Source organism: Monodon monoceros, unplaced genomic scaffold (assembly GCF_005190385.1).
Source record: "Monodon monoceros isolate NGI ecotype Baffin Bay Population unplaced genomic scaffold, NGI_Narwhal_1 Super_Scaffold_21, whole genome shotgun sequence".
Lineage (NCBI taxonomy): Eukaryota > Metazoa > Chordata > Mammalia > Artiodactyla > Monodontidae > Monodon > Monodon monoceros.
In genome coordinates, this window is record NW_021703778.1 from 73,001,016 (window position 1) to 73,019,618 (window position 18,603).

The 18,603-nt window shown below is 36.6% G+C and overlaps 1 protein-coding gene across 4 annotated transcripts in view; it reads right to left on the minus strand.

Moving 5' to 3' along the window:
* Positions 1-3,189: 3,189 nt before the first annotated feature.
* UACA (uveal autoantigen with coiled-coil domains and ankyrin repeats) overlaps positions 3,190-18,603 on the minus strand; it is an 87,043-nt gene continuing 71,629 nt past the window's right edge. For all 4 annotated transcript variants that reach the window (XM_029237284.1, XM_029237285.1, XM_029237286.1 and 1 more), the window contains 6 exons: positions 17,533-17,569; positions 16,308-16,360; positions 11,990-14,728; positions 10,058-10,210; positions 7,921-7,986; positions 3,190-5,401 (listed from right to left, as the gene is read on the minus strand). In XM_029237284.1, the coding sequence (XP_029093117.1) occupies positions 5,330-5,401; positions 7,921-7,986; positions 10,058-10,210; positions 11,990-14,728; positions 16,308-16,360; positions 17,533-17,569 (3,120 nt within the window). In that variant the 3' untranslated portion in view covers positions 3,190-5,329. The remainder of the gene's footprint in view (positions 5,402-7,920; positions 7,987-10,057; positions 10,211-11,989; positions 14,729-16,307; positions 16,361-17,532; positions 17,570-18,603) is intronic.

The window sequence follows — 18,603 nt, forward strand, 5'->3', positions numbered from 1 at the left end:
CCTCAGGTTACTCCAGTTGCTGTGATGTATTCAGGCTTTGCTGCAGTTAAGTGGCTATGTACATTATAATAACAAGATTGGCTATGGCACACCAAAAATATTGACAATGAATAGTATTCTGGATAATCACAGATTGCAAATCCTCTTAAATGCATTCGACTCTTAACAGATATATTTAGACTTAGATGAACAGTAGCTGGGGGAATTTCTTAAAGTGTCAATTGGTGTGAATGAATAAAGATGGCTTTAAAGGAGCTATACTGCTTAGGGATTAAGGCCAACTGGAAAAATTCACTTTCACAAAACAAGCCTCCAAGCTCAAGAGAGCAGCCCCTCTTTATTTGATTGAGGCGTATACACTTCAATCCTTAGGACTTGTGCTGGCAACCCTGTGATTGTTCATCTCTCTCCATTTGTACAAAGAAGAGTTTTTAATTGTGCATAAGTGGGAACTTGCAACTCCTGTGAGACAATCTTTGTAGCAACAACAAAGAGGGGAAAAATTTTAAGTAGCAGTCATTTTTATTTTGGCTTAACAGATTTTAGCAGGAAGACTCTGAATATGAATCGGCTTCATTTTTAAATCCTAAAGAGAATTTCTGAAACAGCCCATAAGGTGCCACTTTAGTTGAAGGCAATTAAAAAAATCCTAGAATAGCAAGAAAGAAAATCACAAAATTTGTTTGGACATTGTAGGGAAAAAAGTTACAAATTACATTAACTCCTTTCCTCCATCCTCCCTGAGTCTATTTGTTCTTAAACTCCTACATAAAATTCTTCCCCAGTTTTTGGAGGTGGGAATGGGACAGGAGGTACGATGCAAATAGTAAGAAAGGTTTATATTATTTAAGATATCGCTTGTCATGATTTAACTGCAACAATGTCAAGTGTTATACGCACTTAATGAAAGGGATGGTGCAGACTTTTGGATGGTGCAGAATTTCTCCCCGTAGGTAAGTGGTTCTTCTCAAGAGTCAAATTCCAGTCCTTCCTTGACAATGTGGGCATCACTAGAAAAAGGTAGACGCTTATTAGAAGTCACTTCTCTCTAGGTCTTTTGTTTTCATAGTCCTTAAGGACCACTGGAGAAGGCATTTTCAAACTTAAATTCTTTACAATGTTGAGCTACCTGGAAACTATTAGAAATGGGGTTCCTCAAAGTGAAATGTCAACAGAGGGTGCCCAGCTACTTGGATTTCCTGCAGGTACCGCTTTTAAAGTGGACTTCACCATATTCTTCCAGCCTGTAAGAAAGCTACTTAATGATGCATAAAACTAATTATTATTTAAAAAGATTGAATCTGAATGGTAGCTGTTCACAATGTGGAAAATCACACTTTTTCATGGCCTGTTTTCTTTTAAAATGTATGCCCTTTTCCCATCCTTAGTGTGTTCTGTACATGTAAAAATAAATACTCTTCACGGCAGGACCTGGGCTCGGAGGCCTTAAAACCCAATAAAAGAGTCCTGTAGTTTAATGGTCCTTAAATGCTCGACATCTTTTTCACTTAATGTAAAATCCATCTGATCTTATAGCCATGACTGAATTACAGATATATAATTTTCTTCTATTAAATGTTAATCTTCTGACTTGGCAGAGCAATAGAAGCTCCAAATTATTAAGAAGGCAATAACCTCTCTAAACTCTTTCCTGAATTCAGAATATTCTGTTATCTTGAAAAACAAATTGCAAACCTGTTTAAAATATAAAAATTGGGCTCATTAAGTAAACTTGATGCCAAATATCAATTATAAAAGGCATTGTTTTTATCGATGTCTCTTCTATTATTTCACTATATATATATATGCACGTGATGTACGTATGTGTATATACACACACACTTATAACTGGAGAAGCAACCCTCACAAATCTTGGCTTTTTTAAATTTACATATGACATTTTTGTAACCTTCTCTTTTTGGTTGAATTCATTCATCATCAATGTTTGCTCATGCAGGCACAGATAATGAAAATGCCCTCTAACGCATAAATGATGCCACATGCTCTATTATGCTAAATACAAGCGCTCTCACTGCCCAGGGAGCCTTATTGGAATGCCATCTTTGCTGCAGTTTCTTCTTTATTTTTTCCTTTAAGTCTCTACATTCACGACTCTCATGAGCCAAAGGTCCATATATACTGTAAGAAACAGAAGCCACGTTAAGAAGCAGGTTAGTATTTACCTGGAGAGGCTAGTACAGACAGTCTTGTTTCATACAGCCAAAACCAAAACACAGGGAAGAATTTAATTTCCAACAACAAAGTCTTAAATCCAGTTTAGTTGGAGACATCACTGAATGAAATGGGAGCTGAAATATGTATTTTCCATTTTACATTTTGCGCACGATATATTTTATGGTGCCATTTGCTTTTTTTCTCTTTCTGAAAATTACTCATAATAATTGTTTTTTTCCTCTCTGAAATTTATTCACAACATTTAGCAGCCAGGAATAAGGTCCAGGTTCTTCTTCCCCTGCCAGACACGTGCAACCACATTTTGCATGATTATCACAGGCAAATTCTCTTTCAATCCTTATTTTGGTGCCAGAGGTACTGCCATGACTTTGATGCACAGAACTTGTAAGATGAAAAAGGATCACCACAAGGTTGCAGAATCCAGTGATGAGGAAAATAAAGAGGCATCAAGAAGCAGTTTTCTTCCGCCATGGTGAAGCAGATGTCAAAAGAAGCTTGTAACCACGACTACTTCCCACTTGGCATTAGTGTAAGCAGGCACTGATGTATCTAGTCATCATGGACACCAAAAATCAATTTGAAACTCTTCCCTTTTCTTCTTTGAAACAAGTGGACTGAAAACATGAACCACGTTCTCAGTAGATAAGAAGCTCGTGTATGAGAACAATATTTAGGTCCTTGTTAGAAGAAAACTGGATAACACTGGGGGAAAAAAGTGCTCATGTTCTAAAGCTACAAGATTTTTAAAGCAGCGATTATCCAATGCATTTAGAATAATAGAAAAATTTAAACTGTGTAATGTTGGTTAGGGTCAAGAGGAAAGGTTTAAATAAAAAACAAGCTATAAGAAAGATTAAGCTAAATTCATCTGGAATTTTAGAATAGCACAGGTATAGCTAGTGATTAGAGTCACTGTATTATTAAATTTTAAGATGTTCATTGCATTAATATTTGATTTTATTTTAATAGTTCTTTATAACACTGACCCTCTATCAAAAGGAATGAGATTTTCTGATGAAGCGGGAATGATAAGAAAAAAAAACAAGCAACCAATAGTAATAAAGCTTTCAACAAAGGACTGCGCTCCAAAAGGAATTCAGCGATTCTTTCAGACAGCACTCACATCTTAGACAACTGATTTTCCTCTTGGCCTAAGTTCAGACTTCATAGTCTTCCTGAATACAGAATAGCAAAGAAACCAGCATCACCCATTGTGCATGTTCCATTTGTTAACTATCTAAGAAGCTTTCGCCTTCAGTGTTGTACATGCAAGCTCTGCCTTTGACCCAAAGGTGAGTGAATGAGAAAATGGGATTAATTCAAGGTTACTTGATATTGCATTCTACATAGCTAACTGAAAATGGGTGTCATCATCTATACTTTGCATTCTATCATTCTCTCCCCCAAATTCTCCAAAAATAGCAAATGGACTGGTTTACCGTGTAAATCTCTTACAAGATGTTCAAAACAATATTTCACAGAAGACATTTTATTGATGGTTGAAGACAAAATAAAACATATATAAACCCATATAGGGGTTCCCTTCCCACCCCTAATAAGGAAAATATAACACTGAAATGTAAGTATTCAGTTAAGAACTTCTCTACTCTAGAGCTTCAATAGGTGACCTAAAACTCATGACACAGAGCTCATGCTGAAGGACAACATTAAATATAAAAATTAAAGAATCCAAACATTGTTTATTGTATATACCTACCTAAAGAATTCAAAAGAAATCCGTTTCTGACTTTTCGCTTCTGTTTCTATGCTGAAGAAACACAATGGCTTACTCTTTGGTGGAATAAGTTATTGATATTTTGATGGTCCTTTGTCCTTTTTATTACACAAAAATGGGATCAAAAATCTGGTTCAGGATGCTCAAAGATTATTGCTAAGGCACATTTTGCAATTTAAAAAGCTTGGCTGCAATGATTCATTTGTTTAGTTTATTTGCTAACAGTCAAATTAGTCATTTTCAATCTGAATTGTAAATAAAATATTAATAAAATAACAAAACATATAAACTTTCCTTAATGAGATGTAGTTAATAAAAATGGTTGGTTATAATATTTACTATAAACATGCCCAATTTCATTATTTTCTTGCTATCTATATTCTTACAGTTTACAACGTTATTGCACTTTTGTCTAAAACCTTAAAGATCTGTCTTCTAAAATCAATTTTCTAATGCTAATTTTGCAAAAAAATTGCATTTCACATTATTAATCTCATAAGTGCAATTTTCCTATAAATAAGTACAAAACATTTGGAGGATGCATATATAATGAGTGCTTTGCTACTACAGTAGCAAATGTCAGAGTAATTACTAAAAAAAGTCTAGCATTTTTGACACTTTGAAAAATCCAGTATACCATTTATCATAGTTCTCTTCATACTGTAAAAAGAAAAGTCATTACAAGTGAAAATTAAGATACCGTTGCGGAGATTATGAGGAAATTTTATTATAAATTCCTGATATATTCCACCCTTGCCTGTTCTTAGCCTAAATGTAATTTAGCACTGCCAACCATTTGTGAAAAGAAATTTATTTTAAAAGGCATAGAACTTACTAGTGTAGAGAGAAAAAAAATCTGTACCTCCAAAAGAAGTCAAAAGCACTCATTAAGTTACTTTAATAAAAATGGAACTTGGCCAGCCAAGTTACCATGCATTCCTTGAAACTGCATTAGGTCTCATGGCTTGACTGAACATCTGAAAGATCTCTTGATCCACTTAAAAGTTGCTACCAACCCAATTAATTTCTCTGGAAGAAAACTTTAATAATTATTTCAGCCTAATCCCTCTTCATATGGACCCACTCAGATGACTCATGTTTTATTGAGTACTCAATCAATTAAAAATAAGTAGCCAATCCAAGGCAAAGTGTTATGTTGTTTATCTAATTGTAAAATTAACATATAAAGAATATAAGATTTGAACTGATATTGAAAAACTCAGTAACGTATTTGTCTAAGTTAAAAACCTACTAATGGATCAAAATATACTTTATTTTAATTATACTAGCACCAGCAGGGAAAGCTGAGGGAAAGTGAGGTCCAGAAAGGCCATGGAGTTGCACACAGAATGCTCGGCACCAGCAGGGAAAGCCACCATCGGCTGGTGGGTGCTGATGCTAGCACACAAGCCCTTGCCGCATCTGTATGATCTGGAGTAAGGCCGCCTGCACATCTTCATCCATGTGACCCTTGGGAGAAAGAAGAAAGGGGAGGAAATATTTTATGTCATCTTCATTTACACACAAATTCTAAAGACAAGGGCTTTATAATAGAACCTTGTGGGTTGTGATTCACCAAATGCTAAATCCTCACCATCGTGGTGATATTCTAAAGGTTTTATTGGAAAACAGAGTAGCGCTCTATCATAGAAATAGAGAAAATCAATTTTAAAGTAGTGCACATCAGTTGCTCTTAACATCTATTGTCAGAGAAGAGACGGACAAACCTCTTTCTTTTTTTTACATAATGGCTCAGATGATAGGGGTAGCATAAGTTACAGATGAGCAAAGTAAACTAAAAGGAAATTTTTTTTGCTTCTGCTGAGTTTTATTTTTTTTAATTAGAAAAGTAACTAATGAAAAATACCCATATTTATCTTTTATACATAAATAGGATCATATATATTATTTTGCAACTTGCCCTTTCACCTAGTTATTGCCTTAATTATTTTATTGATTGATTGGCCACACCGCGCGGCTTGTGGGATCCTAGTTCCCCAACCAGGGATCGAACCCAGGTCCACGGCAGTGAAAGTCCGAGTCTTAACCACTGGACCGCCAGGGAATTCCCTGCCTTAATTATTTTAAATTGTTGTGTAATATTCCACTGTATGGATGTATCATAATTTCTTTATTCATCCTCCTAATGATGGGCACTTATGGGGTTTCCAATCTTTATGGGCAGATTCCTAGGGAAGAAATTGCTAGGCCAAAAAAGCAGACTCAATTTTTACATTTTGCTAAGTACTACAAATATCCCTGTATAGAGATAATAACGATTTACACTCCCACCAGCAGGGTATAAATGCCCATTTCCCACAATGCCCTGGCCAATGCTACAGACTATCATCTTGTTTAAAATTTGCCCATCCCAGAATTGAAAAATGGTACCTCCTTGTTTATTTGCATTTCCTCCTTTACTGGTTAGGTTGAGACCTTTTTACATGAATGTTATCCGCTTAAATTTAGAAAGAGACACTTTAAAGTTAAAAAGACGGCAAGAGGTTGATTAAATGCAAGTCAGTATGGTGGGCTTAAAACAACCCCCCTTCCCTTTTTCTTTGCTTGAGCACTTGAATGGGTTTCAGCATAACAGTTCCTATTAATATAAAAAGTTTTGCTTCCAAAATCTGTTTCTATAACAGCAGGATGTTTAAATTCCAAACATTAGCCATAGTTGACTAAACTGAATTTCTTAGTTAACTTTATGATGCCAGAAGGCAAGACTATTTCAGATGCCAATTGCTTTTGTTATGTTTCATTAGGAGTCAGTGGAAAATAATTTTGAATTTCAGAAGCATACATGAAAAAAAGTTGAAAGCCTTGTCAGTTTGCGGTCTTTCAGCAAGAGTATGCTGTTCCCCCCTTGGCCAGTATCAGAGCCAAGTGAGTTCCTCACCCTCACTAACACAGATCTTCTACACTTTTCTACTGTTTTCCCTCCAAAGAACTCCCCATTCTGCCGCCCGTCAATAGTCTTGAATAATTGCAATAATAATATACTTTCAAACCCCAGCTTATCGTCTATCTACTAAAAAGAAAGTAGCCAAAGATGCTTTATCATATCATTCATTCTTTTACATTGGTTTCCCCCTCATCTCCTATAGAAAAGGCAGGCTCTTTTATTTCAAGAATTTGATATCGCAAAATCTTTTCCTTTTTATTATTTAACCTAGTTTTTTCTTTCTTTTTTTTTTAAATGATCTTCTCTGAAGTTTTCTCTCAACACCTTTTTTTTTTTCAGTGTGGACACTTCAAATCCTAAACAATTTCTATTACATCTCACTTGCCATTCTAACGTTGTCTCGATTGTCTTCCCCCCAGAATCTGAGAATTTTGGAGATGCTGATCACAGGGTTTCTACAGAGCATTAAATATAAAATCCTTCATATGTTAAACATGTTTCTTAGTGTGATTTTTTTTTAATAGCTTTCTCATTACACCCCCCAAAGAGGGCAATTCGTAGTCTTCTGCTTCACTGAGATTAAGGCTCAACAAATAAATATTATTGATATTCTAGCAGAACCATTTTTTTCTTAAATTATTAAAATTCTGTGCACATTTTACTTGTCATTTTTGCACTTTTTTGGTATTCTCTACCTTTCAAAGAAACACTCCTGAGCTACCAAGAAACAATGAAGTCCTTCCTACTCTCCTCTTTTAGCTAAAAGACATGTGTGGATGTCAAGGCATCATCTCCAGCTAGCAATACCATTAACGTGTGCTGCCATCACATGTTGCCAAACTGTCTATAAAATGAATGACAAGCAGATGGAGACAACACTAAATTTAAGATGCTGTGTTGCCATACAGCTTTGTAAATTTCTCTGGGAGATAATGCAAGCCATGATTAAAAGAAACAATTTTAAAATAAGCATATGGGGGTTCAACTACTTTAAACATCAATGACTTTCACATAAATTTACTGGAAAATAAAAAATTATTTTCTCTGAAACAATATCCTAGCCAAAGGAGTAGTTCTTCTTTACCTGTGCAGCACTAAGAAGGTGTGTCCGATAAATTGCAATTACTTCTTGGTGCTGTCTGTCAGCATCCTACAAGTGTGGAAAGATGGACAGATCAGAATATCAGCATTCACGTTTTCAACCACATGAAGGCTTGTGACAATGCTGTCCTCAGGCTTGATGCTTCTACACGGTAGTATTATTTTTTTTTTTTTCTTTTTTTGCGGTACACGGGCCTCTCACTGTTGTGGCCTCTACCGTTGCGGAGCACAGGCTCTGGACGCACAGGCTCAGCGGCCATGGCTCACGGGCCCAGCCGCTCCGCGGCATGTGGGATCTTCCCGGACCGGGGCACGAACCCGTGTCCCCTGCATCGGCAGGCGGACTCTCAACCACTGCGCCACCAGGGAAGCCCTACACGGTAGTATTATTAAAGTGCTCCTGCTACTTCTTATAACAAACCACCTTGGACCCACCAGATGCAAAATTCCATTGCATAACAATAGTATAAACTTTTCTAAAGAATGTGTGGACATTCACAGTGAAAGCAATGCACTTACCCTAGGTAACATGAAATTATTGCCTGAGTTCATATCTAATGCCATGAATTACCCAAATACTTATCAACTTATGCTTTGGATTATTGCAAAAATTTCCCATCTCATCCCCTGTCTCTAGACTTTATTCCTTTTCATGCTTCCAAGACTGAGGTAGCTCTTTCCTCGCATCACTTTTGACTCAAAAACCTTGGGTGACACCTCATTAGATATAAGAGAGAAATCAAACTCATCAGCTTGATTCTCAACAGTCTCTACAACTTGACCTCAAACACAGCTCCCATGCCTAGCCAGGCTGAGCAGCCTTTTACTACCCCTGGGGCATGCCACTTGATTCCACCTCCATGCCTTCCTTCACACTATTTCCTTTGCCAGGGAGAGTCTCTATTTTCCTTCCACCTACCCGAACACCATCTAGCTACAAGTTCCGGCCAGGTACTCCCTTCCTCTTTGAAACCAGCTCCCACCACATCAGTAATCTTTCCTTCCTGGGAATTCATATCACTTAGAATCTGGGATCATATTCTTAGTTCTATATTTGATATTTTTTGTCTCGTTATTTTACTTTTCATGGATCTATATTTTGCCTAACTGCCCAGACCTCCTTGGGGACAGGAACTGTACACTCTCTTTATCCCTGACAGTACTTAGCATAGTGCCATGAACATAATAAACATATTTCTGAATACTGAAGAGACTACCATATCCTTTCGATAAGATCCAAATCAGTAATATGTCATCATTAATCTGTAGGGCAACGGTGTCATAAAATGAACACTTTAAAAAATAACTTTATTCTATTCAAAAATAACTCATGACAAACTTCTATAGAATAGGAAAATATTACCCAACAATTTACATTTGGTTGGGCTATGTTTTACTTAGCCCCATAGCTCATCCAATTAAAAAAAGCAAACAATCAGTTCATATTATCCTATTTTTATGGATGAGGAAGCCAAGGGTTAAGAGGAATGTTCCATGTCACTCTCTTTTAACTGGCAGGGCTTAGAACTGAGATCCCAACTTCAGCTTCTTAATCCAGATGCTTTCTTTTAATATATAAAGGAGATACATATCCATATAGGTATCTATATGAATATATATACACAGATGTTTTCTTTTAATATGTAAGGATATAATGTATAAAACCATAGGAATGCCTACCTTCATTCATAAGGATAAAAGACTATTAAAAAAACTTCCTTCAGTTTAGTGGACCAATATTTTAGAGAGTGTGCTACAGTTGGAAAGCTATCAGATTTGGAGTCAGCAAGTCCCAGGATTAAATCCTAGCTGTATGACCCCAGGCATATTTTCATCTTTGTTTCCTTAAGAATTAAATAGGGGGGATAAAACCTTGTAGGATTGTGAAGATCAAGTTTAAATATCAAGTATGTAAAATGTTTTGTGTAGTGCCTGGTATACAGTAAGCACGCAAAAAATGATATTATATCATTAGTATAAGTAACTATTAGCAAAAATGATTACATTCTTGGATCTGAACATAGCCAAAGATCAATCTGGTTTCTAAATGAGATTTTACGAACAAACAAACGAGACCCTGCACAGATCAGCACGAAGCCCTGCAGGCCCCGGTTACTCACCGCCAGCTGCTGCTGCAGGGACTTGACCTGGTGCTGCAGACTGCCAATCAGCTGACTCTGCCTCTTACTGGGACTCCTGCTCGCGCAGGTGAGCTGGGAAAGGCCACTGAGTGCTTGTTTTAGTCTTTCCACATCGCTGAGCAGTTCAGTTATCTTATAAAAAAACAAAGGAGTTGTGGGAGAAACATGTATTAGTCACTTATTCACTTACAATGAACATCTTTACACAGAACTCATTCCTTGAGACACAAAATTTATCTTTATATACCAGAAAGTTGAGGAATGAACGCTGTCAAGATTGTTATCAACAGTATGTACAATATATAATTTCCTCTCAGTAAGGGGAAAACCTTTCATAGTTAAGAAAATTAAATGAAATCATAAATACATGTTGGTATGTAGTATATGCTTAATAAACAGCGACAATTGTAAGTAGATATTAATAACTTGCTATTATAATTATACATTATATTCATAACTGACTTCCAAACAAGCTGAGAGCACTAAAATTCTGGGTCATATGAGCAGACATGTCAGAAAGTCAGTACTTGTACCTGTCCACTGAGGAGGGCTGGGGCTGTGTCTGCTTTCACTTGTCACTATATCCCCAGCATTAAGCGTAGTACCTTGCAGGTAGAAGGCATTTAATAATTATTTGTTGAATGGGTAAAACTGAACTCAATCTCCATGATTTCTCATCTTCATAGTACATACTTTATTCAACTACCAGTATTGAAAGTATTATTGAGCACCTATTCTGTAAATTGTACCATGAGAATGAATGATAAGATGGAAACATAAGTTATGAACCTGCTCTTAAAAACTAGTTGGAAAGGGCTTCCCTGGTGGCGCAGTGGTTGAGAGTCCGCCTGCCGATGCAGAGGACACGGGTTCGTGCCCCGGTCCGGGAAGATCCCACATGCCGCGGAGCGGCTGGGCCCGTGAGCCATGGCCGCTGAGCCTGTGCGTCCAGAGCCTGAGCTCCGCAACGGGAGAGGCCACAACAGTGAGAGGCCCGCGTACCGCAAAAAAAACTAGTTGGATAGACTAACCACATCATTTTTTTTTAAAATACTTATTTATTTGGCAGTGCCGGGTCTTAGTTGTGGCACACGGGTGGGATCTTTAGTTGTGGCATGTGGGATCTAGATCCCTGACCAGGGATTGAACCCAGGCCCCCTGCATTGGGAGCGTGGAGTGTTAACCACTGGACCACCAGGGAAGTCCCAACCACATCATTCTGACACGGTAATATATATGTTGTAAATGGATGGCAAAACCAAAATACAACATGCATTTTGGAAGAGGAACAGTTTACTGTAGGCTAGATTGGCCAATGAAGGCTTTAGGAAGGAGGGTTAAGTGATGAAGTGGGCATTAAGGAATGTAGAAGATTTAAGTAGGTAGAAAGGAGGGGCAAGATATTCTGTCTGTAGGAAGATACGGGGAAAGGATGTACAATGAGTTGGAGGGCTCAATTTACTGGTATGGGTGAGTGCCAAGATCAAGTCTGGTGAGCTCTGCAGCATCCTTAGTTTCTCATAGCCCAGAAACACAGTATTTTTTCCTCCGCTCCCTCACCATTCTTTAGGTACCTTAAAACCCACTGGGTTTTGACCATTCATTTTTGAGGCAAGTGAATCTTGAGTTTCCCCATCTTACCTCAATTCTTGGCTGTACCAGCTGAGGAAACAAAAGGAAAACTGCTTTTGATTTTTGTTTGTGTGACTTTACCTTTTTGTCAACTCCAAATCTTTTTTTTTTTTGCATACTCGTAGTCAAACTAAAAAGGTGGCATTTAATGGTCACTTTGTTAATGCTTTTGTAAACTTGTCTTGTGGAGTGCTACGGTAAAGAGTCCTATTCTATTCTGGCAGTTCTGCTCTGGGGTTTCCAACACCAAGCCATGCTTACCTAAAGTATTATTATTACCTTATTATCTTTAGCTTCGATCTGTTTGGCGGATTCCTGTATTCTTCTCTGTAACTCTGTGATTGTTGTTAAGGACTTATCGCATCGTTCCTGCTGATCCTTGATTTCTTGCTCAATGCTGAAATGGAGCAATTCCTTCTCATCTTTTGCAGACAGTTCCTTCTTTTTGGCATGCAAAACCTCCTCACATACTTCCTCATACTTCCTATTCAGATTGGCCAATTTTTCATTTAAGTTGGAAATCTGTGTCTCCAAATCACTTTTCGTTGCTTTATATTTAGACAAATCAACCACCTCCCTAGTCTCTAATTTTTTTAATGCTTGTTTCGTATTCTGAATCTCAGACTGGAGTTTGGAGACCTCTTTGGTTTTGTTTTGGCTCTCTTCTTCCTTTTCTCTCAAGCTAGCTTTTATGATTCCAACTTCTTTCTCAAATGCTTCCTTAATCTGCAAATGCTCTGCCCGGGGCACAGAGGAGTTCTTCTGATTCTCCAGCATCTGCCGCAGTTGGGTCACTGTCTGCTGCTCTTTCTCATAACACCTTTGCTTACTCTTCAGTTCTTCCTTAAGCATCTCAATTGTGCCATTAAGAGACTTTTTCAGGGCCTCAACCTGTTCCAGTGGAACATGCTGTTTCTGCAAAAGAGTTTGTGCTGCAAGCATCTCAGAGGTCTGCTTGGCATTTTCCTCCACCAGCTTCTCTTTCTCGTTCTTTACCTCTGTGTATTTCTGCAACAGGTCTTTTAACTGTCTGTTCAGCTCTTCTGTTTTTCTGCTTAATGCTCTTTCCATTTCATGAGAATTCTCAACAAGAACATTTTTATCCTTTAGATCCTTCTGAAGAGTGAGGATCTCCTTCTTTAACTTGTCATTTTCTTGCTTGCACTTCTTGGCCTCTTCTTCGCTGATGTGATACTTTTGTGTCTGCTCGGATAACTGTTCTTTTAGTTCTTTCTCGGTAGCTTTAAATTTTCTCTCACACTCTTCAAAGCTGATAATTGGGGCATATTTTAGCTTGATGCATTCTTGTATTGTGTCAAGTTCCCTTTTCTGGGCCTCGATCTCGGCATGCAGTGTTACAATCTCCTCCTGGCCTTTTTTGTAGTTAGCCAATATTTCGGCACTGTTGTCCTGGACCTTCTTCATGCTCTTCCTCACAGCACTCATCTTTTCCTCGTGCTCTCTTAGGCTGATGTACTCAGCTTTTACTTGGTTCTGAGTGTTCTCCAGGTTTCTTTTTAATATTTCATTCTCATTTTTTATTTTCACAAATTCTTGATTTATATCTTCACACTTCTTCTTCACGTCTACTAATTCTCTGCTGGTTTTATCCAATGTGCTACTCAAAGCAGTTTTAATCTCTTCGTGGGTTTTCACTGGCACATACTGATTAATCATTATCTTTTTCAAGTCAGTGTTTTCAGATGTGAGCAAATATATTTTCTCTTGGTCGTCACCACATTTTTTATCAAGTTCAGATAGCTGCTTCTTAAGTTCAACGATATTAGATTTCAGGGCCATTATCTCTTTTTCGTGTTTCTCTGGAGGTATGAACACAGTTTCCAGGCGGCTAACGTTCTTACTTAAACTGGCATTTTCCATCAGCAATTTCTCCATTTCCAACTTCTTTTCTGTATATTTGTGTGTCACATCTGAAAGCTTTTTATTCAAATCATCAACAATTACATCACGTGACTTTTTCATTTCTTCACTTACTTTTAAAGGGACGTAATGATTTTTCATTTCAGTCGTTAAGTTATGCACTTGTTGGTTGAGGAGCTTATTATCCAGATAGGCCTTTTCGATCTCCTTTTGTAGTGTCTGATTTTTCGACGTTAGCTCACTGATTCTCTTCCCAAGTTCTCCTGACTTTTGCTCTAATCTGCTCTTGAGCTGCTCATGTTCTTCCGGCTTGACCTGCTGAGCCAGTTTGGCCTTCAAATTCTCAAGTTCTCTCTTTAACGGTCTAATTTCGCTAAGTGATCTTTCATATTCCCTTTCCATCTCTATTAATTTTTTTGCCTTCTTGTTTACTTCATTTGACAACAAGCTCTTCATGTTTTCAAATTTCTCTGCTGGAATGGAAAGGGCCAGCTTGGATGACAAGTCCTTTAACTGGCCTTCCATCTCGGTGACCTTTCTCTCTCTCTTCTCTCGCTCCAGTTCACACATGCTCAATTCCTTCTGCAGTCGCTTAGTCTCTTCCATTAGCTTGCCTTCATCCCTCTTAAACTCTTCGACTAACATCTCATTTTGTTTGATTTGGTTTCTTAATTTCCCCACTTCTGCAGACGCACCTTCATATTTCACTTTCATGTCTTTCAACTGATCCTTCAGTTCCTCTGTCAGTCTGTGGTTCCCAGTAGCTGCGTCACTTGTTAGGTGCTCTTTCAGGGCAAGAAAATGTGTCTGCATTTGTTTCACTTTACCTTCTGACTCATACATTCTCTTCTGAACATCTTTCAAGGCGTCTTCTAGTTGCTTTATCTGCTCATCTGAATCCTCTTTGACCCTTTCACATTCCAATGCTAAGGCTTTGCACTCTGCCACCTTGTGAGCCAGTTCATTTTGGAGCTTGAGTCTGTCTTGTTTTGCAGAATCACAGAAAGTTCTCATTGCTTCTAATTCTTTCTTTAAAATTTCATTTTCTGAATATGAGGTTTGATTAGGTAAGGCCAGCTCTAGTGGTCTTAACATAGATCTGCTTTGCATATGGGCTGGCATACCTGTGGAAGTACACTGCAAAAATAATAATAATAAAATAAAATATCAATTCCAAAAGCCTAAAGAAGACACTTACTTATTTACCAAACTTATTTACCAAACTTACCATTGGTAATACCTGTCCACACATGAATATCAACTTTATCAACATACATTTACTGTTTCTATGTTTTATGGCACATAATGTGCTTAGAACTTCAAATTCTGAAGAAAGTCATCAGAACCCTTGAGTAAAAACAAGGCTTTCACAATTTTAAATCTGCAAATAATTCCATAGAATATTATTTTCTAATAACATATATTGGCTTCTAAGTTCCCTCAATGTTAACTCCAGTGTACTGTTGTTTAAATTATAAAAATACTACCAAAATAATCCTAGCTAGTATAAGAATTGTCAAGAGAATGATGTTAAGCAACTCAAAAATAGAAACACGTTTTCTTCTCTCAAAAAGAAAGATAAATTAGAACTTAGCATACAATCTTACTACAAAATTGGATTGACATCTTGTTTCCTCTATTAAATGCTAACAAAAAGAAGTACAATTTAAGTTCTCATTGAAATATTTCATAAGTATCAGAACATATAACCATGAAAGATTAACTATTTCTATTTTTCCCCAGCCACCCTATTACAGTAAGGGCTCTTTTAAAGTCATGTGCTATGAGTAAAAAAGCCATGTGCTATGAGTACAATCCACTATTTTAATAGGCAGGTTTTACTGTTGTTCATTTCAATCCACACTGCCTTCCCATGGATGAAGAAGAAAATTAACAACATGGAATAATTTCTCAGCCTCAGTCTGCTTCTAATTATCTTTCAACTTACCAGTTATCTTTAGACTAAGACTACTATCATCTACCAACAAACTACTTACACAGCTTCACAATTTCCATACTTATTTTATTACAATCAAATATTTATCTTATGTTCTTAAATATTATTCAGTTGATTGACAACCAGTCTCTCAACTTACAATCTTAGAAGTTTCCAGCTTAGAGTGATCTTAGACATCATATAGGCTAATTCACTCTTCTACAGAAGAAAGTATGTAAAAAAACCTTTAAAAGACCAAATATTTATCAGTTCTGCAGTTCACAGAAGGTACTAAAAATGCAAACTTTGTATTTACTGGAAACTAAAAGTGAGGAGCAGTTAAACAAGTAAGAAAATCAGATAACACTCTGTCTTGGAAGCTTTATTTTGTGGTGAATTTCCAAAACATAGAATATATATTTGAATGCAAGGAACAATACATTTAAAAGTCAAGACAAATGCCTTTTGAATTATTCATACCTGTCTCCCCCTTTAATGGGCAAATATGAAGAGGTGACCAACTGCTGTTAAAGAATAGAGGGCTACCGTCAAATACAATGAAATTGTAATTCAAATCTCTTATTTAAGTCACTGTCACCAAAAATACTCTAGAGGGCACCAGACACAGCAATATCTGCTTTTATTAAACTCAAGACCACTTTTCTTTGATAATGAAAACCTTATTCAATGTACATATAGATGATAAATATACAATGCTCTTTTCCTCTTTTTAAAAAGGCACAATTATTTTTATAAATATATTTTAAAATAAAATATTACCTGTGAGTCTGTCATGTACATTTGACCTTGTTTAAGAAGCATATCTTCTTTTCCTAAATAAGTCCAAATAAATGATATCTTAAATATCCATATCAAAGAAGGCTAAGCATTAATTTGGTGTTATTATCTCCTTTATTATTCAAGTAAAAAAGAAGCATGAGTTACAACATAAAATTATCCTTGTTCTAAAATATCCATATTTTTCCTTATTATTCCTATATACATAAGGAAAGTATGTATATTCTTTTGAATAGATACTAAGTTGGTTTTTATATTTTATTTATTTATTTTTGGCTGTGTCAGGTCTTAGTTGTGGCACGCGGGCTCTTCACTGCAGTAGTTGCAGCGTACGGGCTCAGTAGTTGCGGCGTATGGGCTCCAGAGAGCGTGGGCTCTGTAGTTTGCAGCACGTGAGCTCTCTAGTTGAGGTGCGTGGGCTCAGTAGTTGCAGTGCGCGGGCTTAGTTGCCCCACGGCGTGTGGGATCTTAGTTCCCCAACCAGGGATCGAACCCACATCCCCTGCATTGGAAGGCAAATTCTTAACCACTGGACCACCAGGGAAGTCCCACTAAGTTAGTTTTTTGAATTATGTAAAATTGTTAGACTAAATAAGTTAAATGATTATTATGAAATATGTATATTAGTCAAAATAAAAATGGTGTTCTTTGCAATTTATAGGATAAATATTTCGATTGTAGTTAGCTAACGGATAATTTAATATTCAACAAGAAGCAAAAAATTAGATTTTTCTAGAGAAGTTGTTTAAAATTGGAGAATAAACAGAAGTGAAAATTATGTATAGTCTTAAAATAATAAATATTTATGGAACATCTAATTTTAAAATGCTTACCTGCATTGAGACTATATCCAAAGATTTCTCCAAATTAGAAAACTATGTTTACGTCTCTTTCCATAAAAAGCAGACACCAAATATCACAAGATAAATGTCTAACATGCGACAAGGCAAATTTGGTAATGCGTACAATATACAATTTAAAAATCTAGGTCCTAAGGAAAATCAGAGCCTCAGTGATTACCAGATTTTATGTTAGAGACTATAGGAGTCATTTTAATCTCTTCCTAGTTCCATGTTGAGGTATAACACACAAGTAGTTGGATGAAGTTTTGCAGCAGGAATATCATATACAGTTAGACGAAATAAAGAGGCATAAACATTCTTTTTTTTGCTTGAACTGTAATGATAATCTATACTTTTATACTTACTGTTACTGAAATGACTTCCCGATCCTAAATGATTGCTCTGAAATCAGAAGGATACATTAAAACATTTTAGGTGAATACTGCTTCATTTTGTTAAATTCTGTATCTATTTTAGCTCTAAATGATCCAGTCATTAAAACCACATTTTCAACACTCCTTGTTTCTCCTGGGTATTATTCTACTCGAACTTACAGAAAGGCAGAACACAGTTAGAGAGATCAGTTGGGAATAAACTACTTCACTCAGCATTTTAATAAAAGCAGCCAAGTATTTCAAGGAAAAACTTGACTGCTCAAAAGAAAAAAAAAAAAACAAAAAACAAGCTCCAAATGAAATGAAACAACCTTGAATGCATACTCTCTGCTGTTTCTTTACTTCAAAGGAAGGAAATGCCACATTCACCTCTATAAACCAATTTACTTTACCACCTTTGGGGAGCACGAACCCTACCTCATCGCCTGTGAAACATTAGCCTAACCCCCTCTTTCAGAATTTGTGGAACACCAATTACCTTTGAAGGTAAAAGGAGACAGAGAGCAGGAAATGAAACTGAGGCAAAGAGCTGCATATAGTTCATAATAAATCCATCAATACATCAGTTAGGAAAAGGAGAATAGAGAAATTTTAGATACTCTGAGTTAAAATATATTTGGATTGCTCATCCCAAGTAAGCTAGACACAAAGAACCTAACATAAATTAAAATACTATACTTTTGAGAGTAAAGGTATGCAGATGTACTTCATGTTTGTGTATCTGTCTATATTAGTACTAATAGCTATGTGTCAGACTCTGATAGGTGACCATGATAAAAACGGCCCACAGTTCCATAACTAAATTAATGTCCCATTAATACTTATTGCCCCAAGGGTATGGAAAAGTATCTGTAAACTTAGGTAAGCTCTTTGTTCTAAGTAATATTTAATACTAGAGTCTGTAATAGGTAGTAAATGTGCTTATACATGAATGGGTAAGGGGAGGCCAAGGCACATAAGGAGTGCAAAAAACTTAGTTTGGGTTCATTACCTTGACTTGATGACTCAAATGAAAACAAATGCATGAGTTACAACATAAAA